At 45.4% G+C, this 26,119-nt stretch overlaps 1 protein-coding gene across 7 annotated transcripts in view; it reads right to left on the minus strand.

The window, feature by feature from the left end:
• Window positions 1–26,119, minus strand: part of grb10b (growth factor receptor-bound protein 10b) — a 62,712-nt gene that overhangs the window by 20,709 nt on the left and 15,884 nt on the right. For 2 of the 7 annotated variants that reach the window (XM_035623632.2, XM_035623604.2), the window contains exons 3-5: window positions 22,409–22,505; window positions 14,374–14,677; window positions 11,832–11,970 (exon numbers count right to left, since the gene is read on the minus strand). In XM_035623632.2, coding sequence (XP_035479525.1) covers window positions 11,832–11,970; window positions 14,374–14,677; window positions 22,409–22,505 — 540 coding nt within the window. Of the gene's footprint in view, window positions 1–11,831; window positions 11,971–14,373; window positions 14,678–21,404; window positions 21,590–21,688; window positions 21,747–22,408; window positions 22,506–26,119 lie in introns of those variants that run through there. The other 5 variants (XM_035623649.2, XM_035623653.2, XM_035623640.2 and 2 more) reach the window with 5 other exon arrangements.

The following is a 26,119-nucleotide window of genomic DNA, read 5'->3' on the forward strand; positions in this document are numbered from 1 at the left end:
CCTCAACCACAAGCCTTAAACCGGCCTCAACCATCTGTATCCGCAACATCTGTGAGGCGAAATGACTAGTCATGGTGGTGGTTAACAGATTTTAGATTTCCTTTTTTGAAACAGATTCTTCACAGATTGAAAGTGGTGGTATGGAGACTTACTGGGTTTTCCAGGTTAACACCTTTGCCAAGTCAAGCCCCTAACATTTGCCTCTATCTGCTCCCTCTCTGTCTTACAAGGCAACACAAAAGAACTGTAAGCATTGATCTGGTTCGGCTAAAATCCAAACTCCATCTTCCCATCAACGAGCAGCCTCGACAAAGCCCCTCTGACTGTACTGCCGTACTGTGTGTGTGGCCTGGGCCCCCCCTTGAATATGACGACCGGATGATGAGATGGAGACACAAAAAAAAACCTGAATGGGTCCCGGACAATTGGCCGTCCCCGCTCAGCGCCTGTAGTCAGCAGGAGTGGGTGGCAACAGCCGAGAAAACTCTGCTGACTCATGGGGAAGGGGCCGTGAACTGTCCCTTGTCATCCAATTACGGCGTCAAATTAAGACCCAAGACACAGAAGGCCTCTCTGGGCTCGGCGAAGGAGAAGAAGAAGGCGGATGGGGGATTTGGTGGGAATAGTGAAAGAGGGAACAGGGAGCAAGGAATGGTGGGGGTAGGACAGAGGGAGGGATGGTATAGATGGAGAGATGTATAGGGAGGAACGTAGGAGGAAAAGACTCCCAGCACACATCGACAATACAAAGTCATGTACAGTGGCAGGCTGCCATCTCTGCCACTGTGCAGCCGTGCATCAGACCATACACTGTATATTGGGCAGTTAGTTAGTCCACAGAGACGGCTCTGTCCGTAAACAATGGAGTCTTAACACCAGCTCAGGCTCGGAGAGTTGAAGGTTGGAAGGTCCTGGAGCCGAGCCAGGTCAAATCTAATTAGCAGTGCCGGTCAGGTAGCACAAATTCAGGCCGAGCCACGAATAAAATGTTGGATTTCGAAACCGTTCGTATAGATTTTAGTATGTACACCAGAAGATTGAAGCAAAAATAAAACTGGGACAACACATTTGGCCTTGCCCACGGCTCTCCAAAGGCGTTGGTGACCTGCTGTCTATAGTTTCCTGATCATTTCTTTTGAGAAGTTTGTGAAAAAACACTCTTCTCAAAGCACTTGAAACTATTTTTCAAGATAGTATGATGAAAAACCTTCTGCCCCTAAATTCATTCATGTTCTATTTAAATAGTTTGAATAACGTGACAAATTATTACCAGCTGGTTGAAAGATAAGACATATCCTTTTTTTTTAAATATTTTTTTGGTAAAATCAGATTTGCACATGCAAAGTTGTACATGGCGACACACTCCTCAAAGGCCATTTTTACCAGGTTATCGTGATGAAAGAGCCATGTCCCCTGTATTTATTGTGGGTACCTGCTGAGAAACACCCTGCACGGGGCCAAATATTTTACCAAAAGGAGTAAAGTGGGAGCGGATGCTTAATTGTGCCCCAGGGCCGAATGCCAGCAAACCCCGGGCAGGAAATGTCCTTTCAGACCACTGATGATTTGGAGCCATTGTCCAATTACAGCAGGAGGGCAGAGGGGGGTGGGGGATTGTGTAAACAAAGGATGACACTGGCATGATTATGGCATTACACTAGAGATGCTCCACTGCTTGTATGGAAAGTTGTGGCGGCGAGAACAAAACGTTTGGACAACCAAAAAAACATATTTATATTTTACACATTTGGTCAAACTTGCTGTCGGTACAAACAGCCCAGAGTTGATATTCCCAGAAGCCGTAATAGTAATATGAATGAATGATAAACTGTATAGTAAAGGGTAATACTTACTGTAATAATCATAGAATTGTACAGTTCAACAGCATTAAAGGTAGATGATGTCTCTGCATTAAATGATAAAAAAACCCAACTAGACCTACTGTATGTTTTATATTTAGTTTGGCTGTGTACATTTTCAAATGACCATATATAAAATTCTAAAACCCACAGAAATATGTAATTTGTGAGAAAGTTTCATTTGATTGCTGCCAATGGCATCACCTCCTCTTTTGTATCTTGGTCATTTTTAACTACATATTTTAGCTGGAGGAAGGATTTTTTTTTAACAGTTGGACATCTCGATCTTAAGTTGTTGTCAGCAGCAGCTCTATCGCCATAAGCCCCGGATTGTGTGTTTAAGGGAAATCTGGCATCACAGGCAATTACAAACAATAGTGAGAGATCACAATGTGTTCCACAGTTCTGTACAAACTGTCTATTAATGATAAATAAAGTTTTCTCTGGAGATGCTAATCTCACAGTGTCTTTTGTCTACCTCTCTCTCTCTCTCTCTCTCTCTCTCTCGCTTTTCATTCGACTGACACAAATCTCTACTTCAAAATCAATGTAACTGTTCCACTAATTTTTGTGAAGATTCCAGACTCAGACATTAGGAATTGACTCTTCAACAACACGATAACAAATCAGAACGCTCCTTTCCCCTCTCGTCGTCTGACTCAGCTCGTGACCTTGAGACGTTTTTCTTCTGCAAGGTAACATCCGACACTGGCGGCGTTTGTCTGTGACACATTCATTTGTTGGCAAACTCTCAAAAAGGATTGCGCATGTGATACATTACCATTTAAAAAAACCCCGTCCATACCAGTAAAACATTTAAATGTCAGGGGTTTTTTTTAATTTTCAAATTTTCTATCCTTCTGCTTTTCCCTCTTACCTCCCTCTTTTCCTTTTTTTTTTTTTTTTTTTACAGCAGCAGCAGCTTCAGAAATCTGAGCTGTCCTACTTTCCCTGAGAGAGAGAGAGAGAGAGAGAGAGAGAGAGGGAGAGAGAGAGAGGGGACAGGGGGAAGGCAGAGAGAGAGAAAGAGGGAGATGCAGTCTCCATGACCTACATGAGTCCAACAGCTCTGTTCAGATTTGGCCAGATGAAATGCCTACAGGCAGCAACACATTGCTCCCCTTTGTGAACCGAATGGGCACAAACAGACCTAGACATGTGTACACACCTGTCTTCACGCAGCGACGCGTGTGCATGCATGCACGTAAAAAAAGAATTCATAAAAAAAAAAATCAAACTCACAAAAAGTTGTGTCATAACAACTGAGTAGAATTTGTCATTTATACCATCATTGGTTTGCCATTTTGCCCCAGACCAAATGCACATGGCGCACACGTCTGATGCTCTTGACTATCTATTAAAACGGGAGACAGGCCGGGAGCAGAGCGCAAAACCGCTATCGGGGATTAACATTAGCTGCAGGAGTAATGGGATCTTGCCCTATTAGCCGGGGGGAAAGTTGCGGCTTCTAATCTTACACCGCCTGCCCTCTGGGGACGAGCAGTGAAGGATGGAGCGCTGTAAAGGTGCAGCATCCCCTCGCGCCTGGGTGGTCCAGTCGTGCCTCCACGCCAGCCAACACATTTATTTGGTTCAATTTAATACACAAAAAAAAAACGAGTGCTGGATGAATTATTTACGACTGTCTAATATTTAGGGGCTTGTGGTTCCCTACCATTACCTCAATATACAATTTAAAATGCTCCGCATGGGACCCCCCCATAAATCTTCTGCTAAGATATTAACTGTGGTGACATAATTGAATGCCTGGATGAAAAAGGTCCTGTACTGTATGAACTTCAAAGTCTGAGCTCATTGCTGTATTGATCACCTGGCATCATTTCGGCTACTTTGGGAGTTCCCCTGCCCTTGTTTGGCTTCCTGGCGTCCACAGTTTTGGGCCAGAGTTGTTATATTTACTTCAAGCACCATGTGAGCAGCGAACAAACTCCATGGCTAAGTTCGCGACACTGCAATTGTCTCTTGGTCAACAACGCCGCGATTGCAGTGTTTAGTTACCTTCACACTATGTCTCTTGCACCACCAGGTTTGACAGCAGGTGGCGACATATTCTTACAGTATACCGATGTCTTGTATCGGCAGTTTAAGTCACTTTTTGGCTGTGCGAAAGAAATGAGAATCCCCGCAGCTGGACTTAAGTTTTGGATTTTATGTGTACACACTGCCACTTTTTTCATTGGCTCAGGGCTATCGCGCGGTCCACATCACTGTGGTCACATCACACTTCACTGAAGGCGGTGGATGTCCACTGCAGACGGCTTAGTGGCAGCTGTGACACTGCATTTCATGCAGGAAGCATGTGATTTAATGTTGCATGCAACGGGGGAAGTTTTTTAACACCAATATGACGTGTCGGACAATTTGCATACATACGCGAGATAACTTCTCCAAGAGGTCTCCACAAAAAAAAAAAATCCTTTTATGATGGTCCTGATCTTCGTGGGACTTTGGAGTTTGTAACAGTGTCTAAGGAAGCATTTATCTAAGCAATGCTTTTTTAAAAAATATTATAATTCACCAATCAATGTTTCACACGGACACAATTGACTAAAACGCAGGGGTGATTTGTGATCTGTTGCGATGCGGCTTTGTCCAGTGGGAAACTGAGCCATTGCTCAGACTAATCTTCCTCACCTGCCTTGTTATCCGGCAACAGTGCCTGCTTGTGCGTGTGTGTGTGTGTGTATGTGTGTCCCAGTGTGGCAGTAGCAGGTCTAGCTTGCGGGTCGAGGCATGTTCCCGTTCAGCGACGAGGGATAAATATGGCCCTGACACACGAGATCTTCCAGACTCAACCACAACCTGCCTGGCTCTCCTCCGGGTTGCATTTGTTCAGCAGCCGCCAAACAATTTGTATTTCACAGCACCAAATGCTGCAAATCCAATCAGCCCCTCGATGGTCAGTGTATTGTATATGTTGCATGGTGTGCGCTTGTGTGTGTGTGTGTGTGTGTGTGTGTGTGTGTGTGTGTGTGTGTGTGTGTGTGTGTTGGCTTGAGAGAGACAGAAAGTGAGCATGGACATGTATGTGTTGACAAAGGGTTACTGTACTGCCTGCATGCTCGCTCTATTCTGCCACAAAGAGCATCAGATAACATGCAAATGTGTGTGTGTGTGTGTGTGTGTGTGTGTGTGTGTGAGAGACAGAGAGAGAGAAAGCGAGCGAGCGAGCGTTTGTGTTTGCCTTGGGCCTAGAGACTAGATATAATTTTAGGAATAATGATGCCAAAAGGCAGGCATGCATCGAGTATACACACACAGATGCACGCACGCACAAGCTCAATAAAGCATCCCGTCGGAGCGCGTTATTTATTTTCACATCAGCTACAAATTATCACAAAGACATAAACAATCACAGAAAGTGGTGTAAACAGTTCAAATCACACTCATGCACACCCCACGCACACAAACATGTAAACGTGAACAGACAGCGATTACACAACACGTGTCTGCGCGTGCGTGTGTGTGTGTGTGTGTGTGTGTGTGTGTGTGTGTGTGTGTGTGCGTGTCTGTGTTAGTGTGTTCCGTGTTTCATTTTAAGATCCATTTAAATGGAGGCTGGCTGCTGGATGAGTGAGCCAGCAGATTTCTGGCACTGTGTCACCTTTGATCTGCGAACGGAGCAGCCTGCGGAACACATCACCACTACAATGAGAAGCAGAACACACACACACACACACACACACACACACACACGGCTCCACTTTTTATACAAATATACACACTTTAGACACATGGATATAGGCACACAACACACAAAACACTGAGCCTCCTCACCAAACACCCTTACTTTTTAAACACACACCCACACCCACACACACACACACACACACACACACTCTCTCCTGCACAGGCCCACAGATGTTCCCACACACTGAGGCCAACGGTTTGGGCATTGACAGCATTCCATTCTGCTTTTCCGTTTACAGTGGAAAAATCTGCCCTCTGACCCGGAGTATTTCCAACATTCAGGAAGGAGGCAGCCAGGGAATGCCATGCTTCGATGCAAAGGGGGCGAGAGCAGGGGCGGATCGATGCCCATCACGCATGGAGCGGGTGTTTCTAGTTCAAATCCTCCTGCCTTCTTTATTCAGCGACAAGAATAGATGCCTCAGGAGTTTATTTAGTTAATTCTTTAAAAGCTGCGCTGATTTTGTATTACCAATCTGGATTGAATGGGTTTGTGCAATGTAAAAGGGTCGCTCAAAGTTAAGATCCCGTACGAAATGATCACCCGTCTCTGCGGTCACCTTCAGCTCTGCGGAGCGTCTGAGCTTCTTTCAGCTTGTTTTCAGGATTTCACAGATTTTTTGGGGGGTGTAGGTTAAACTTAGAAGATATGAAAAATAAAAAAAAAGTTTTAGTTTCTGCAGGAGACACAGCTCCTCATTTTTTTCCCCAAACAGAAGTGTTCATGGGCTTGGGACATTTTGCTAATGCATTCTCATCAGATTTCTTTCAGCTTTATGGGGCGGAATGGCGTTATGAGTGAGTCTATACAACATTCATATTCTACCGCACAATGATATGAGCCTTTTCAGCAGCTCGTATAATGCTGTGAGGCGAAAACCCAGACTTGCTGTCTGTGTCGTGACAGACTGCGCCGCACCTTCCTCTGTACTTCTTTTTGTTGCCAGAGTGAGGAACTGAACAGCTTCTTTCCGTCGTACTCACTTGACTACATTTCGGTCCCAAAAAAAAAATCAGATTTATCTTAAACAGGTTGCATGATTTCAACAAGCTGAGCGGGAAGGCTGCTGACATCATGAGCTTATCATTGAAATGATACTTCAGTACAGTACACTTGATGCTGGCAGCATTCGCAAAATGTTTTTTTGATAAGTGGGTGTCGCAGCTTTGAAGCCTGGCTGACTCAACTGGAGGCAAAGTCATGCAGAGAGAGAGAGCGGGAAGGGGGGGGGGGGGGGGGGGGGGGGGGGGGGGGGGGTTTATAGGAAAAGTGAGCGGAGGTGGAAAGGTGATCAGCACCATCATCATTAGAGGAAATGTTAAGGATCCCTTCGGGGACACTGTGGCGCAGCGGTTTGCCAAGAATATAATCCAGACGAGAAATAGACAGAAAAGGATACTGAGGTGATCTCACCTGCTGAACATGTTGAAAGACAGAGAGTGAAGAACACCATGCATATGTAATGGGAGCTCTTGCCTCATGGCCAATTAAATGTGTATGAAAGTGTATATAAAAATGTATTTCACATTCTCATATTGTCTGATTTGCTGGCACATACTTCAAAAAGATGTCGTTTTTGATTTTGTATCATTAAATGACGCAAAAACACTTGAAGGTATGCATGTAAGTAAGTATCGTCCATGTTCAAATGCTGGTGTACTGTAAGTACTTAAATACATTCTGCATACTGATTATGTGCTGCACACACATGTCTACATGTTGCCTCCACCTCTGAGCCTATAATTAGGAACAATATTTGCATAACCCTGAACCTTTTCACATACTGTACCTTGCTGTCTCCCACTTAGGAATAATTACAAAAGATTTTTGTGTAAATACAAGAAAATGGTATTGCTAGAAAGTAACTTATTTATTTATCTTTCTTTCTTGTGTAGCTGGCCGAGGATGCTGGCACCGAGCACCAACAGGCCGCTTGCTATCATTAATAGTGCCAACCCAACCTCCACTGCTCGTCTGGCACCATGCTCTATTTTAGGCCTCTTACTTCATCATGTGTGAATCAGTATTCATCAAGTGAGCGAAGCTGTCACAGAACAAACTGTGCTGCACTCCGGCCGAGCTAGAAATCGACACGATTTCTGAGTGAAACTTTGAAAAGGACAAGTGGGTGGAGGGATGACAATGAAACACACACACACACACACACACACACACACACGACAGACAGAGGGATAAACACTGACACACAGTCCACAGCACACGGAGATAGACGCACTAATAGGAAGATAATGAAACACAGACTCGAGAGGCCGAGACAGGACGTGGGGATCCTGCCATAACACCGTGCACAGTGAGCTACGGGACATCCAGTCCAAGTACAGTAAATCCAACAAAATCTGGCAACCCAGTGATCAAATCAGTGTTCCCACACTAGAGCGACTGGGGCAGCTTCGGGAACAGAGTGTCCAAGTGAGCACATAGCTGCACTACTGAGGACAGACTGTCAAGAACCTAGGCGGAGAAAATGAATGGATATACTGGCTAACTGCCGTGCATTCAGGGCTTCTTATAGGTTTTTCCATTGCACGACATGGATTACACAGGCTGAGCTCCTAGAATTTTCTTAGGTGTAGTGGGGCTGCAATACCTGCTCTTCTGGCCGGTCGGCCGCCCATGGAAAGATGCAGAATTCCATTAAAGCTAGACGATGTTTGTAGGAACCCTTAGCAGCAACAGGAAGTCGGTTGTTTGTGGACGTGTCTGCGCACACTTTCACACATGCCACACTGAACCGGTGGCAGTGCTCAGAGATGGCAGCTCCCTGGTTTTTTTCGACGTTGTGAATCATTCTGTAGCTCCCAAACTACCTAAATGCCGTTCATTCTGATTTGGGATGGTGTGTCTGATTGATGCCTCGCTTCACAGCGACAGCTTAAATCTTGGGCTGCGTGCGAGCACGTGCCGGTAAACACAACAGAAAAACTTCCAACAGCGTTGCCTGGACAGTCACGACATCATTTTAGCGAAGAACACAACATCATTTTAACACTGCGCTCCAAATCATTTCGCCCCCTTCAGGAGTGCTCCGCTGAGGAGACGAGCTTGGAGAGAGGGGCGCTGGGAGTGGAGAAATGGAGGGAGACAGGAGGGAGAGGACAGAAGAGGAAAGTGAGGTAATTGGGAATCGTATGGCCACGTCAAACAGCTCGCCCAGTGATCCCTGACAGCCCTGCACTGCGTCCCGAAGCCTCCTGCGCAGAGGCCAAGGAGTGAGGTAAGGAGGAACAGAGGGACAGAAGTATGAGCGTCTGTCAGAAAGCGCCCGGAGGGTCGGAAAAAAGTCAGCAAACTAAATGTAGAGTCCCGTCATCCAGAGCAGGCTGGATGACGGGACTGGATGTGTGCAAGGGAGGAAGAGGGGTAGATACAGAAACGGACTGACAAGGACGGATGAGGGAAAAGACATGGCGAGAAAAACCCAGAGCACATATGGTTGAGATTTTAAGGTCAGAGGTCATAGAGGGTGGGCTGGGAACAATAATTTAGCAGCTCAGGCGGCATCCCACTTGTCAAACCCTAAACAGGAAAGCAAAAGTGTTACTCCTCATTCCTCAGTCCTCGCCTCAGAAGCTGGACCCCCGGCGTGTGTGATGGGACGGCTCCGCTGGGGGGTTGCTGTTTTGTTTTTTCGCAGTGGAAAGGTGCCGAATTCAATTTCCACAACCGCAACGAGGCAAACGTTCCCATGAAATCAACAACGATTATAGACACGGGCAACGCCGTAAATAGTTTACATAACTTCTCACAAAGACAAACACAGATGCAGCAAAAAAAAAAAAGAGAAAACACATCCCCTATGCACGGACGCACTTGCACATACACACACAGGTTAACACGAGTGTGCGCTTGAGCGTGCGCGTTGTCAACACACACACACACACACACACACACACACACACACACACACAAGGACTTTCCACAGCGTTCTCAGCATCACCTCTCCATTGCTAAAGTTTGGTGGCGCATGGAAAAACAAAACCTGTGAAAATATTATCCTTCCCACATCGAGGAACGGTTTGCCTTTACGTGCTTTACTGAGATGCATGGCATTACCTCAACCCACAGTGATGTTACACTCCACTGGAATTCGTGGTTTCCAATATTACTGAAAAGATTATAAAGATCGTGAATCTCATGCTGCGGTGACTTCAGAAAGCATTTTCAACCCTTTCACCTTTTGGAGTAGTTGCCGTGAGACGAGGGCGACGGTTCACCCTTCAGCACAACAACCCGTACCCGGAGCGTACAAGTCAAGAAAAGGCGATGGAATGGTCCCAGCCACTCTGACCGTCCCACAGTGGCCCGGGCCGAAAGCCCTGGCTTAAACCCAGCAGAGCATCCGCGAAGGGACACGAAGATGACGGCTGACGGACTCTTCCATCCAATCTGCCGGAGCTCGAGAGGATCTGCCAGGGAGAGTGGGGTAAAGTGCCCGAATCCAGGTGTCGCTGCCAAAGGCGCTCGGACCAAGCACAGACTTACTGGTCTGAATACTTTTGGAAATGAGAGATTTTAAGGTTTGGGGATTTTTTTTAATAAATTTGGAAATATTAAAAAACCTGTTTTCACTTTGTCATAGTGGGCGAGGTAAAGAGTAGCGAGTCACTCTGAGACATGTCTCCTCTGTACGACCAAGACGAAAACAGAAATGTCAGATTAACTTTGTGCTTTGAGGAACAATATATGTAGTTCGGGACGGTGTAAGTGTGTTACACTGGCTTTAAGTTGAAACTAAGTCCATTCATTCCTGCTCTCTGCAGTATCTCATCATTGGAAACAGGGCTGCTTTGATGTGGGGCCATAGCTGTGACCGACGTCGAAGGCAGATCTAGTATCAGCAAACAGTGGCTCCAAAAAAGCAAAGTTGTCAGTTTTCACTGACCACCGAGACACATTTTTACAGTTGTTTTATGATCACAGAAATAAATCACCTCCGCCCACTGATCTCCAGACCCCCTGCACCTCCCGTTATCCCCTGCACCACTTCCTGGTCTACGCTGCATTCCTAACAGGATATCTGAGTCCCGCGCTGGTCAGCCAGTCTAATAAAGTTCCGTTTCTTTATATTACCCAGACACAATCGCTGCACTCGCACTGAACTTAAGTTATGTCACAGTGAGCAACTCCATGCAAAGCTCATAACCACTTAGTGAGACATTAATCTTTGACCCATCTACCATAGGAACTAGGATCTACCTTGCAGGGGTTAAATTTATTCCACAGGTTATAATTCAAGCCCCTCGAAGGAAAAGGCTTCAAGGCTTAGTCCAGGATTAACCATTTAGAACTTTATTTATGTCACAGATGGCAATTCAAAGCCGCAGTGTCCCAACCCTTTAAGCAGCCACTGATCATCAAGTGATATATGAGTTGATGTTTAAACTGAGTGCAGGTCGTATTAATCTCAGACTTGCATTTTGGCAGAAAACAATTTTTAACGGGAACCACAGTCTAGCAGCCATGACCAGAACAGGTCAGGATCATACAGCATGGGCCGGGTATTTATGAGAAATAGCCCTCCCTCACATTACTGTAAACCGGCATGTTACTTTAACCAGCGTTGGCTGGCCCCATATGAAGATCATTAAAAGTGACGATGGAGGGACTTTGACTTCCAGGAATAGACAGACCAGTCAGTAAATCAACACACGAACACACAGTCGTTAAAAACAGAAATGCAGCCATGTGTGCAGGTACACATACACACGCAAACACACACACACGCACGCACACGCACACGCTCCTCCACTCTTCACCTCATTCCTCATATTCCTCAAACAAAGCCTCAAACCCTGTCAAGCACACGCGCGCCGTGCAACACGGTGCCATCACATGTAAGCAATCAAAATTCCTCACATGGGCAAAACATGGGGGCCGATGTTGAGCAAAGGAAGATTCCTGAGTGCTTGTGTCGAACACAGCGCTGACCACTAGAAACAGCTGATTTACAATATCCAAATTCCGGGGCTCCTCCAAAACGAGCCACCCGAGTCGCACGTGTCTGAGCGATCGCCATAACATGAGAGTAAATCACAATCAGCAGATGGCTCACATCCTGTTGTTAAAAGGGAAAAGCGTCTCACGACGTTTCTCCAATAATGTAAGAAGACAGTGTTTTGAATTAGGGTGCAACCACACTGGGGTTTTTTTTTATCTCCCTCTGAATCCCTGCAAAAGTTTCTGAAGAGAGCTCAAGAAAAGATCCGCAGTGTGTTTGTCTTTGCCAGGCTTTGACTTACATAGTTGCCAGTGGTGGGTTCTCCGGGAGGTAGGGACCCAGGACTGAGGACAGGTGAGCTCGCTGGACTGCAGAGCTCGGGGAAGGGGTTGGGGATGGCCGGGAGAGACGACGTTCTCAGCTCCTCCTCCTGCAACCTCCTGAACAATGGGAACAGGACAAAGGGGACAGTCACACTGTGGCGACGGGATGGGCGGCTCGGTGCATCGGCACTGCGTCCGCTGATTTACTCGAGCGCCATTTTTATGACGGGGAAAAAACATAAAGTTTGAGGTCGTGGGCGGGAACAGACTCTACAGAAGTGAAAATTGAGAGAACTTTGAAATGAGACATGCTGACACTTGGAATATGTGGGCAGAGAGTTAGAATTAATAAAGCATGGCTGTACAGTATCCAGGCTCATGTCTGTTTCTGTCTGATCTGCCCATAATGAACTCCCGGCAAGTGGAAATCACAGACCCCCGCAGCCTGCTAGCTAATTTTCTGCAATATTTATCGCGCATCAATATTGTATCAAGACATCAGTTTAAAGCAGTTTTTAAATTAGGCACATACAAGCGAACGCTCGTGGCCTGGGGGAGGATTGATTTGAGAGTTGAACATAAACTTTTCAAGAATCCGTCATTTTTTTCAACAAAAAAGGAAAAAAACGGGCGGTTCATAATTCCAGCTCCACAGCTCCATTAGACAATCATCTCTTTCTCTTTAGTCTCTTTCACTGTCAAACCCTCTCCGCAGAACCCAGTTCAAAAGGGAACGGGCCTTTTGATGTCGTCCCATCTGAGCTTGAGAGAAGGGTTATCCAGAGGTCAGCCCTGAATAATAAGAACTTCAGGGCCTGTGTCTGTGAGTACGCGTTTGAGAGAGAGGAGCTCATAAGACAGAATACTCCATTAACTGATCACCCCTCCTCCGTTCCCGTCAAAATACAAAGGCGAATAATAAGGGGCTGACGCCAGCTCTGCTGCGGATACATGTTTGTGTGTGTGGGCACTACGTACACGACCACCTCTTCTGTTGCGTCGGTGTGTATGTGCGTGCCCGCCGTTCAATGCATGCCAATGTGCCCTCAGGGCGAATATGGGCTACCGCTGTTTAAATCGAGGGAGACATTTGCACTCGGTAATAAAATAAATGAGACTTTTTACCTTTCTCCTGCAGCTGGTGTAGTTTGAGACAAAGAGGGAGTGACAAGGAGGAACGGGTCATTGAAGGGCTACAGATATGGAGCCGGGAGGAAACTCGTCCAATTATTGAGAGGGTGTGGAGGGACGAGTGCACTGTACAGTGAGAGGCCTATTATCCAGTTTGAGAGAAAAGGGGGGGGGGGGGGGGGGGGGGGGGAGTTCTGCATGTGTGGCTATGCATGTGCAAATGTATGAGGTGAGAGGGAGTCAGCTAATAGCTTAGTGCCACTCAGTGCCAGGGCACCACCATGTACAACTGTCGACTTACATGGACATTTACAGTACGGACATACAGTATTGATGTTATTTATGTTTATGTTCCGTTCTAAATGCTTGAGATGCACTGTACTTTTTTGATAAGGTGTACAAGCACATCTAGCTCCATCAGCTTATCCGAGAATGTACCCCAGGGATCCTTCATGGGACCACTCCTATTCATTATTTTACACCAAACAAACATTTAAAAAAAAAGGTTCATGGCTCAAATTTCCATTTGTTTTTATGTAGATGACACCGTCTTCACCAAGCATTGAGTTATATTTTCTTCCCCCCAAACTTATTCCAAATGTCTTTCCCTGAAGCCCTTATTGATGAATAAGGAACAATGGGAACTCAAGTTTGCTGCAACCTCTGCTCAGAATCAGTTCTAATATTACCTGAGTCTTAGAGAGCTGGTCTCACATTCAATTAGAGTAAAAGTACAGTAACTTCTAAATGACCTAAGGACTGATGCAGACGTCTGATTGTCAAAACTTTAATGGTGCTGCTGCCTGTTTTGGCAAAGATGCTTTGTAAAAGAGATTCAATCTCGATGACATTATATCTTTATTTTACCCAGGGCCGCCGGCGCCTTGCATTTCAAAAATGTTCGGTTATCTGCAATGAATTGTTAGTCTTGGATTTCGTAAAATGAAGAATAATGCCCATCATTATTTCAAAAAGCCTAAAATAATGCCTTCTGCTTCATACTTTAGATTTTCTGTTGATAAAGTAAATAGCTAAATAAAAAAATAAAAAATTTAGTGGAATAATGGTTATGATAAACACTTATGCTAACTGAAACTCATTTGTCGCCTTGTGTTACTTATCAACCACAATTTCTTTTCTTAAAGAACTTAGTTATTGCCAGCGAATAACTATTCATCTCTTTTTTTTTTATCTTGCTACTGTGCTACTGATTATTACACCGTTGCACCTCCACTTTTTGAAGGACACTCCCCTAATTCACTACACCCCCCCTCTGCAACCAAATATACAATATGCTAATGAAAGTTGCAACAAGATCCATTCCACTTTGCGCTGCTGAAGTGGACAAATGTTAGGAATCTGCATGTACTGTATAACATATACACCTACCTGACTGCGAGGATGTGCATAGGTTGTGACCGCCGGAGGCTGGTTTGCGGTGAGTCTGCAGACGACGAGGAGGAGGAGGGCGGCTCCGGGGAGATGTGTCTTAGCGCATGTGAGTGCTGACCCTGCCGCGGGTGGTTAATTTGCATGTCATGATGGTGAAGATGATGATGTCGCTGTGTCGAAGTGGTCTGTCCATTGTGCAGTAGTGGGGTGGACTCTGTCTGCTGACCACTGCAGGTGGAGTAGAGGCTCTCCAGCGACGAGTTCATATCATTTACCAGGGCCTCTAGATCAACATCATCTTCTAGTGGGAAAAACAAAACAGAAAGCAACATTTCAGTGAGTCAATATGAAGACAAAATCCCCCCCCCCCCCCCGCAATCCCTTCAAATGTAAAGCACCAGCTATGCTTCAGCAACAGGCAAAACAAGGAGGTTTCGAATCTATAAAAGAAAAGTGAAAAGAACTGAACTGACCAAAGTATAGTGTGGAGCAGAAAATGGTAAAAGTGGACAGAAACTCAAAACCCAAAATGCAATAAAGCACAATAAAAGATTAAAATGAAGGTCCTTCAATCCGGCTGCTTTGGTTTCAAATTGTTGAGGCACGCACAAAAAAAAGAGGTAAAGTCCCTGGATATTGTTGGGACTTTCCCGTTTTTCTATTTCAGTTTCTCTATCATGTCATTGTGGCCAGGATTTGAACTCTTGACCTCACTTTGCACCACCTTAATTCTAAAACTAAAAAACAAGAGGAGAAAAAAAACAACAACTTGTGGCATCCACACACACACACACACACACACACACACACACACACACACACACACACACACACACACACACACACACACACACACACACACACACACACACACACACACACACACACACACACACACACACACACACACACACACACACACAGATAACCAGTTTTGCCAGTGCTCAATCAGCAAGACTATCTTGACTGCACGCATTGTGCTGCCCAGTGCACTAAATCTCCAGTGATAACAGGTACAAGCACAAACCTGCCTTTGACACTTTTCAACTTCTCACCACTGAGGTTCACAGTGAAGGCATCGCACCATAAGCATCGGCTCTGCGTTCATCGCATGAATCAAACATTCCACTTTTAAAGGTTGTTGTTTTTTTTTAAAGCAGGACTTGCAATTCTTTTCAGCGGAGGAATCTATCCTCAAATCAAAGCCCCTTGCGAAAAACCTCGGGCACATTTAAATTCCCAGAGTGAATTTTTCGACCGACTCGGGGAGCATGTTGTGTCAAAAGTCTGGAGCGAGCTCGACTGAAGGGGAAGCTCACGTCTAATTGCTTCATGCTGTGAAAGTTTTATCATGTGGGCCGCCGGACTTTGCTCTTTTCTTAATTACAATCTGCAGTGGCCATGCCTTCCTGTGATTAATAATTCGTCATCATGAAAAATAAATCCATGTCTTGAACTCATCATCATCATCGACCATCTGTAGCCAAGTCCCACAACTGTACTGCAGGACACAAGTGAACCACTAGAGGGAGACATGCTGTAATTGTACGGGGCCAACCAAGAGCTCATAAGATGATGTGGTCAACTGAAGATGACAGATATCAGGACATTAAAATAGCATAACATTAACATAATATTAATTATAAGGAAAGAATAAGAGATGTTTTGGCTGATGGTATGAGATAAAGACATGATGAACATGGTATACAAATTTTGATGTGAAATTTGAATGTGATTTGAATTTTTATTTTCTTCTTCTGTGGTTCTAGATTATAATCCGGTGGCGCGCACACACACACACACACACACACACACACACACACACACACACACACACACACACACACACACACACACACACACACACACACACACACACACACACACACACACACACACACACACACACACACACACGTTCTCCTCATTTTGATACCCGAGATCCCCTGTTTGACTTATTTTACTGCTTTTGTAAAAACATCCAAAATCAGAAAGTCTCATCTCGATGACTGAATGAAAAACAACACGAATAACCGAAGAGCCATATCATTTTCTTATCATCTTTGGCAACTACAAAAACCAGAGCCACAGCCCACGGTTAAAAAACGAAAGATCTAAGAATGAATGAATTCATGAGTGAATGAATGAATGAGGGCCACTTCTCTTTATAACCTTTTACTATGTAGTCTAACCCTAACCCTGCCGTCCAGCTCCTGAGTGTGTGTGTGTGTGTGTGTGTGTGTGTGTGTGTGTGTGTGTGTGTGTGTGTGTGTGTGTGTGTGTGTGTGGTGGTGGGGGGGGGGGGGGGGGTTCCTGAGGAGACAGCAGCAACAGGAGCCACAGGTTGGCGGGCTAGTGCACAGGGGCATGGAGTAAGACAGTTTTGTCCCGCGGCACTAAATGGCTCCAGCTTCCTGCCATGACTAAATTGTCACCTTTGAGGAGCTTTTCCTGAAAACGTGTCAGGTCGCCGTATCACAGGTGCCTGTGAATCACAGGTGGTTAATCTGCAGGTATTAATAGTGACAGGTAAGCTGGAGCAGCGACTTATAGATAGCCCGGAGAGCTAAAGAGCTATATACCACAGGACACAGGGTGCGTACAAGGCCATAACACACGGCTGAGGACAGGGCGAGACACCTCGAAGACGAGACGGCATCGAATGCATGCAGCCGCGATTAAATCATTATTTATGAGCATGAAAATGATCTCTTCTTTGAAAATAAAAGAAGAAGAAAAGAACAGAAAGGTGTGATCCAATATATATGCCTAATTACTGCTGTGGGGGTAAACCAGAAACCTTGTATAAAAAAATAAAAAAAACACATCGTACGCTCATCATCCATCATTCCCACTGGGTGAGACATGTACCCTCAAGCCAGGGAGAGAAGCTTCCTCATAAATCTGGTTTCTGGCTGGGGGACAGGCAGAGCTGTTTGCATACAAAAAAAAAACCCGCAGACCCATAAGACTCACGCCATGGATGTAGTATTGGTGCGTCACTGTCAGTCATACGTTCGCAAAAATCGCCTATGCAGGTCACAATCGGGCAAACAAAGGTTTGCGTCACGCACGCGGGGCGTAGGGCAGAGGGAGATTGATGACACACGGGGCGTGCGGGGCAGGCACGCACGCACACAACTTAAACCGCCGAAGATTTGGGGCAGGGAGCGAACGTGGGGGGACAGCTGTGCCAGATACACGGCCTTGGCAAGCACACAAGGAAATGAAATAATGACAACAGCAAAAACACCGTTATTTCCGCCCGGCCGAACACACTTTGGTTACAACATGCCTGGCCGCAGAATATTGCAGCCATTGACTAGATCCTCTTTAAATATCAGAGCAGCTCAGCGAGAATTCTCAGCTGTGGTGGCACAAAATATTACAGCAGGTATCCCTCTGACTGACTGGCTCAACGTGTTATGTAGACGAGGTAACTGAACTTTTACCCCGCTTCCATGTGCCAAGCAAAGTGGTTTACACAATCGGACGGAGACCTGCCAGCAACAGACAGGAACATCTTACAGATAGCAAAAAAAAATAAAATATATATATATATATATATATATATATATATATAAAAAATTTTTAAAGCTGGGATCTCTGTTAAGAATCATTAACCAGGATAAAGTGGGCATTTTTTTTATGGTATTGTAAATTAGATGTTAGAAAGCCCCCCTGGAGCTTCATAACAGAGAATTTAGATTCTGTCTTGAACTCAAGTGTAGAAGTCAGAACCACGGTACATGTGAAACCCTGATGGGTCAAAGGATAACACTGACATTATTGTTCTCACTCATTGTTTCATTTCTCCCATGGCCCGAGTTCATCTACTCCCATTTTCCTCTGACATGTTTAACCCCCCCCCACCCTCTTTTTTCCTCTAAGAACCTCTAACCGGTTAAATTAAGGGTAAAAGTAGCCCAAGCCTCCTCTATTGTCTGAGCCACGCTAAATACGGTATTAGCCAACTGTAAAACTACTCATGGTAAGAATCTGCATAAAAGCTGTCTTGAATATTTCTGATCATTAGCGAGCCGAGACATGGGGCCAAAACAAGACTATTGTAATGATGGCAGATCCATATGGCTCTCCTTAATCCAGGAATGTAGTCTATGCATTTTTTATTCATTCCTGCCGGTTGAAAACAAAAGGAGGGGCGACCCTTCAATAGAAAAGGAGGAATGTAAGGGGTATACATATACAGTGCATCAATTGAGACACACACACACACACACACACACACACACACACACACACACACACACACACAAGGGGTATAAAGAGTCGCAGAACACACAATCCCAGCAGAGGAGTTTCCCTTCAAAGACGTCAGTGGGAGCATAGACAAGAGCAAGTCTAAACTGTAAAGCGTGGCTCTGCACTGGGGAGTACAATACCTCTGATGACAGCACACACACGCACGCGCACACACGCGCACACACACACACACACACACACACACACACACACACACACACACACACACACACACACACACACACACACACACACACACACACACACACACACACACACACACACACACACACACACACACACACACACACACACACACACTGAGGGCCAAGCCTCCTGATGGGGAGGGAGAGTGTGGGAGGATCAGAAGGAGACGGGGGGGAGGGAGCGAGGGAGGGAAATCAGAGGTGAACAGAAGGGTGAGAGGGATAGGCTCTCGTTTAAGGGGAGAGGGAAAACACAATGAGATCGAAACTATTTTACTTTACAGTTACACGACAACCAAAACTATTTACATTTAACCATTTAGAATGTTTCGAGCCATGCGAGGTCATTGCCCATTTTGGGACAACCAATGACGTTAGTCGACCCCTGACGTTTCCACCACGTGGTTGACATTCATACATTCATGTCAACTTCAGGATGAATTGCAATAACTTTATTGGTCACCTAATCTTTTTTGTCTAGTGCCATCATCAAGTCAAAGCTTTAACGTTTTTGACTACTAAACTTTCTGCATTGTTCTTGAAACATTTATATGGACATTAAAAAAGACAGGAAGAATGAAGGAATAGTGAAAACAGTGATACAAAAACAAAAATAGATGGTGTAGTGGGATGATGTGTATGAATGGGAAAAAAAGGGGGGGGGGGAGTTCAAAAAGAATAATGAGGTGACAAACACTATGTCTTTGCAAAATCACATCACCTCCTAACCTGCCCCGACCCCCGGGGCTTCACCCGGTCTCAAAGAGCCCCATTCTTTGCAGGAATGCGGCCCCCTTTGCTGTTTGTGGGTAAAAGTGCGTGTCTGCACGTGTATCCCCATGCGCATGTGTCTCCCCCGGGCATGTCACTCTCCCTCTACAGAAGGTGGAGGCTAACTGGAATAAGTGGGAGCCTCGTTTCCAGGCCTGAGATCATGGCATGGTCAACCCCTCCAGAGCCACGCTGTCAGATTACTGCACCGCATTGGTACCATTGATGGGATTTGTTGCCTAGCAGCTGCACCACAATACCACCACCACCACCACCACAACCCAAAACAGAGCAGTGCAAATGTCATGGTCTTATCACCCCTACATATACACACACACACACACGCACACGCACGTGCACGCGCACACATGCGCCCCCACGCACACGCACACACACGCACGTTCTAGGTCTACTGCGTTCCGACAACACTGGTGGGTTTGTGATGCTCTCGCCACTGTACTGGTCAGAGTAGTAGATGACATAATTCTGGCCAATGGATTCACTAAATATCCTTTCATGCAGTCTCATTCCAATTTGTCGCCGTTTTTTTGAACTACACCAACTGGCCGACATCTCAACTGGTCAACCGTGCCTTAACTAGAGTTTAACAAGCAAAACAACATCTGAGCACCTGTCACGTCATCCAGGGGAAGACCCAGAACTACTCAGCACAAAATGATCGCACCCTCTTCACTGCTGCTGCCTTCTATTATCTGAATACATAAACTATATGGACAACTTTCTTATCAAGGCATGATTTGTACTCTAGATGGCTGGCAGGTTTTTTTCCCACAAAAAAACGTAACCCAAGGTCTACTTACTATCTTTTTCCTGGAGGTTTTGACTACTGGAACGTTATCAGATGTCGTGTCAGATGGATAGAAATTAGTACAATTTCAGAATCTCTGGACACAACATCTAGCATTTTTGGCTCAATCCAGCCAGGCGAGGTATGAAACAGGTAGAAGTCCTGGCTGCGCGTCAGTCACAAAGCAGCAGTTGACTGAACTCTAGTGGATGAACTCATTGAATTTAGATCTTCAGAAGTACGGGGAGGTGGAAGAGCGAAGGAGAGAAAGCGTATATCACCAAAGGTCAAGTTCTATGTTAAGGAACCTGAACTATACTGTATGACTGAAGGCACTCTGGTGTCGCTGAAACAACAAAGAGGGGGAGAGCATCAACATAGTGCGAGACTGTGGACGACTCACATGCAGTATGTGTCATGTCAAACCTCGTTTCATTTTCTCATGATTTCAAAGAAAGACAGCATTGAGGTAAACCATTATCAACTTTGTACAACACTGAAGGGCACATGGAAATATTGTGTGCATGGCACAATTTATAGATCACATTTTGGAAATATCCTATTGTACAATTGCTATTTCTAGACATCAAATACTGGCGTGCAATTGCCTCGATAAGCCGCTCAAAAGTATCTGATTCCAAACGTATGCAATAACTACAGGTCGTATTCCGACAAAGCCGCACTGTTCCGTGCAACATTAATAGGTTTATGAATGTCGTGGCTTCATAGCAAACACAGCAAGTAGTTTGGTGGACGAATTAAAGTCCTATTCAAAATGAAAGCGTGAGCTCATTGGAAAACGAGTTTAATAACGTCAGCAAGGATTATCGCGTTTCTAATAACACCAGAGGTACTGGGGCTGGATTCAAAATCTCAGCAAATCTTAAAAGTGCCAGCTTGCTGGCCAGAAATTGTCACAATTGCTTGATAAGAAAAAAAAGAGTGAGACAGTGGAGAAGGAGATATGACGTCCACAGTACCAGTGCTCATCAGTCAGGCTCCCAACACATGTCTGGAATAATCTCTTGGGCAAAAAAAACTCCTGGGTGTACGTCCAAAATATCGCTATTTAGATATCGTCAGCAAAAACGTTTCTTCGCGAAAAGTCATCTTCATTCATCTGCCACTCTCTCGTCCTCCTGTGTTCCCTCCATCGCGACAGATCCTGGAAAATGACAATGTAATTTATGCTCCATTTATTTCCCATGCCAGGGCCAAGCGTTCTAATTCACTTGTTGAGTCCTCGCAGACTCCCCGCCCTTACCTCCCATGCTGGGCCAATATTGTGCTTAAATCTCACGCTCCGATTGTCACGATGAACCCTGCGTGGCACAATTAGATAGACGGCGTAATTATAATGGCACCCTGCGTCCACGCAGATCACTCTTTGAACTGCTGAAATGTTTACAGCGGAAGAGACCCAAATATATATTATCTCCCTCGACCCCACCCCCCAGCCCAGTTGAGGATAATGAGCAGCAAGCCGCTCTATACACTGTACGCACGCACGCACGCACACACACACACCCACGCACACACACACACACATTATCAGTTTCCCAGGTAATTTCAATGGCCTTTTTGCATTCTCCTTTACAAGAAAAATAAATGTAGCGAAATGAGTACACAGCGAGCTCGTGTTACAGTAAGTACCTGTACATTTAGTCCCAGTATTATGCAATATTTCCCTCTGCACATGTAAAATCATAGGTAACCTGATGTCCGAGAACAACCAAGTACGCTCTTCTGTGTCACAAGACACCAACGTAACTCAATAACATTTGACAGGTATAATGTACAAGCATCAGCACACACACACACACACACACACACACACACACACACACACACACACACACACACACACACACACACACACACACACACACACACACACACACACACACACACACACACACACACACACACACACACACACACACACACACACACACACACAATCTACTGGATGTTGAAAACCAACCTTGGTGGTTAGGAGAACTCCGATTGACTGATTGCTGGAAGCTCGGACCAATGAGGTCAGCCTGCCTGTGATTGGAGGACCGGTCTATATTGTCCTGCTGAGAAAGAGAGAAGTGAAAAGAAAAAGAAATAGAAAACTGAGAAGTTTGTTACTGAAGCCAAACACATATTGTGACATACAGTACAAAGTACAATAATGCAGGTGTCCAAAACAGCATTGAGGCAATCCACCAAATGGCATTATACACAGAAAATGGGACAGAAGGTTCTCAGTGTCAACTGTCAAATTGTTTGTGGACTTGTCCAGATAAAAATGTACTCAAGGTCGTTGAAAAGACAACACGTAGGCCACACAGGCAACGACAGGAGCTGCTGTGGTCTGAGCAGTCGACGGAGTAACGAGAGAGGCAGATCTGCACAATTATTGAATCTTGTCCATCTACTCGCAGAGTTAAACTAAGCTGAATTGGGTTTTATTGTTGGGGGGGAAAAAAAACAGGTCAAGAAAGACAAAAGCTTGACCAGAGAGTAAAAACAAAAGCACCATGGAATTCTCCCGAGTAATGACACAAAGTACGACAGAATTCCAAAAACGTTGAGCTAAGATATCTTGTGCTCGCCACAAACGGTGTGTGTGTGTGTGTGTGTGTGTGTGTGTGTGAACACGCTCAGGTTTTGCGTCGGAGCACAGAAGACTATTTACCCACGACGTCCTGGCCTGACCTTTGTTACACATTCTCAACACATTCCAGTCACGGCAAAACTGTTCGGTTAGGGAAAACCACGGCGGAAAAATAACCCCTGTGTTTATGTGGTTATGAACAGATTTGATTTGGATTCGTTTCTCGCACTTACAGGGACAACTGATCTAGTGTTATCCATTGTGTGAATGTGTGTGTGTGTGTGTGTGTGTGTGTGTGTGTGTGTGTGTGTGTGTGTGTGTGTGTGTGTGAGTGCGCGCACCGCCCCGCGCAGGGCCTAACAGCAGGAGTGGGAACAGACTGTACCGGGGCAGACTACTGTGTTCAGTAAAAGCTTGCCACTGCCTCTCCTACACAGCGGACCTCGTCCGACGCTGTAATAAAAGCTGCTGTGGCTGCTTGTTCTGCCAGTTTGAGTTATCGCTGTTGCCTCCACTGACGATGAGATGCAATAATTTAATGGCGATGACGGCCCTCGTACCTATCCGGAAGATTCTTGGGGTGTAAACTCAGATAACAAAATGCATAATTGATTGAACAGCCGGTGTCTAATACAAAGCAAAAAGCATCGTAAGTAACAGCTTTCCAGTTGAGTTTTGTTTTAGGTTTTGAGTTAATTTCACACTAAATCCGTCCCCCTGCCGGATGGCAGGCTGATTAAAAACGACGGCACTCAACTAGCCATTTTTCAACGTAAGGCAGAAAATGTTCTTTTCCGGACAGAAAATCAAATTAGAACAGACTTTCCTGTCGCACCTGCGACATTTAAAGTACCGTTGCTGACGGGACGTGATGAGCGCTTCGAAGAGAGGTAACTCACTGTGAGAATGAAGCTTGAAGTAAGTAGAACTCCGCTCTGATGTCTCCCTTCTTCAAAATGAGGGCCCGGCTGAATATTTTGGAAACATAAAATCCACGATTCGCCCTTCAAAATGTTCAGCTCTTATGTTCAGCCAAAAAGCAACTCATTAGTCTCCCTCTCCGGAGTCCATACTGGTGCCTCCATTCGGACTAAACTGGATATGACTGGATGTATAATGTCGGTACATGGTTGTGTCCACCGCCACCACCCCGCCAACCCAGCCCCCTCTTCTATACCAACTAACCCAACCGCATCCAATCATTACGGTGCATTGTTCCGTCTTTACATTGTCTGGAGTCCCGGACATCTTGGCTGATTTAGGCTGTTAATGGGGCTAACCTGCTTTCGAGTTAAAAAAGAGAAAAAATAATAATAAAATAAGTACCGCACCACCCCATTTGTTCCTGTGACATAGCAAAACCTCGTCATCAACACACACACACACACACACACACAAACACACCCCCCCCCCCGTCTAGGGGTACAGCTACCAGACTGTGACTGATCCCTACCCAGTCACCCAAACAGCACTGGGACGATGGATGGTATGGCACAAAGTTGCATGTGTGTGTGTGTGTGTGTGTGTGTGTGTGTGTGTGTGTGTGTGTGTGTGCGTGTGTGTGTATTCAGGACAGGATGGTCCTGGTTCAGCTCCACTGAGCAAAAGCGTTGGGACCCTTTCACACCATATACTGGTCTTGAATGCCGTTATGCATGGCTGTCTGGGAGTAAATGAGTTAACTCAAACGCACACAGTAAAAGACCAGAGGGCCTTTGGAGCACACCTTTATCCCTTTTGTAGATCTCTCCAACAAAAACCCAAAACCCAGACAGCCTTTGATGCGTCTGCAGACAACTGAACTCTGTTTTTTTTTTAAACCTATAGATACTGGCTGTTTAGCGTAGTTCTCTCGGACATGCCAATGTCTAATGCGACACTCGGTTGTCGGTTTTCAGAAGACTATAAGGTTGAGATATGTCTGCTCAAGAAAAAAAACACAAACAGATGTTATTTTTCTCTCACACTCATTCTTAAACACACACACACACACACACACACACACACACACACACACACACACACACACACACACACACACACACACACACACACACACACACACACACACACACACACACACACACACACACACACACACACACACACACACACACACACAGGTCAAAACAGGGCTGAGGGTAGGCCAAGTTTTGACAAGGAGCATATAAGAGCCCTTTCGTTTTGATGAAGTTGAAAGGAACTCCAAATAAGAGTCAAGGGGTTGAGGATTCAGTTTCTTGAAAGGGGTCAGTGGAAGGCCAGAGACAAGGTTAAGGCATTGAAAGCAAGGACAGACACAAAGGTCCGGAGGTCCCACCCCAAACACGAGGGGAAAAGACTGTGACGCATGTCAAAGTCACGCCGTTTAGACGGGGTCAGACTGGGGTTAAACGTTATGACCGGGGAGTGAATATGAATCAAGGCTTAACTCGCTGGGAGACTCTGGGCTAAGGAGGAACAGCTGAGCACACACTCGATGCCATAAAAATAATTCAAGTTTAACAGCGTGACGTTTCAGTTTCCATTACGGTTAAGATTGACACTGAACTGAATATTCTCAGGGAGCTTTAGAAATGTGGGGAATCTTACTCTGGGTAAAGCTGGGCTATTGCATATTTTCAGAACATGGGGATTAATCCTTGTAGGTTTTTCCCATATCCTTTGTCGGTCTAAGTTGTTCTAATTCAAAATTAATCCTTGGCCATGAGTGTAACGTTAACCCTTGTTGGTTGGTAAAGCATCCATCAGGCTCCATGTCAGTAGAACTATGAAAGTGTTTCAATAAATAAGTACTGTATGTGGTGCGTTTATACATGGTTTCTGTTTAACATAAAGCATGTAGGGATGTGCCACCCCCAGTCATCACGATTGAGACACAACTAATTCAAACAACTGCGGAAAATATTTGCTATAGTTATCGATTTGCATCTCTACGGCAAAACATTCAGACACGTTTGTCAGCCCATAGGTGCAGATACACATTCATGAGGCATGAGGCAAGATAAGCTCCAGCCAGTGCACAGCCTGTGAACTGGAGTGTGGCATGTGACATGGAGGAACACGCTGATGTTACATGCGATTCAACTC

This window comes from Scophthalmus maximus, chromosome 1 (assembly GCF_022379125.1).
Source record: "Scophthalmus maximus strain ysfricsl-2021 chromosome 1, ASM2237912v1, whole genome shotgun sequence".
Classification (NCBI taxonomy): domain Eukaryota; kingdom Metazoa; phylum Chordata; class Actinopteri; order Pleuronectiformes; family Scophthalmidae; genus Scophthalmus; species Scophthalmus maximus.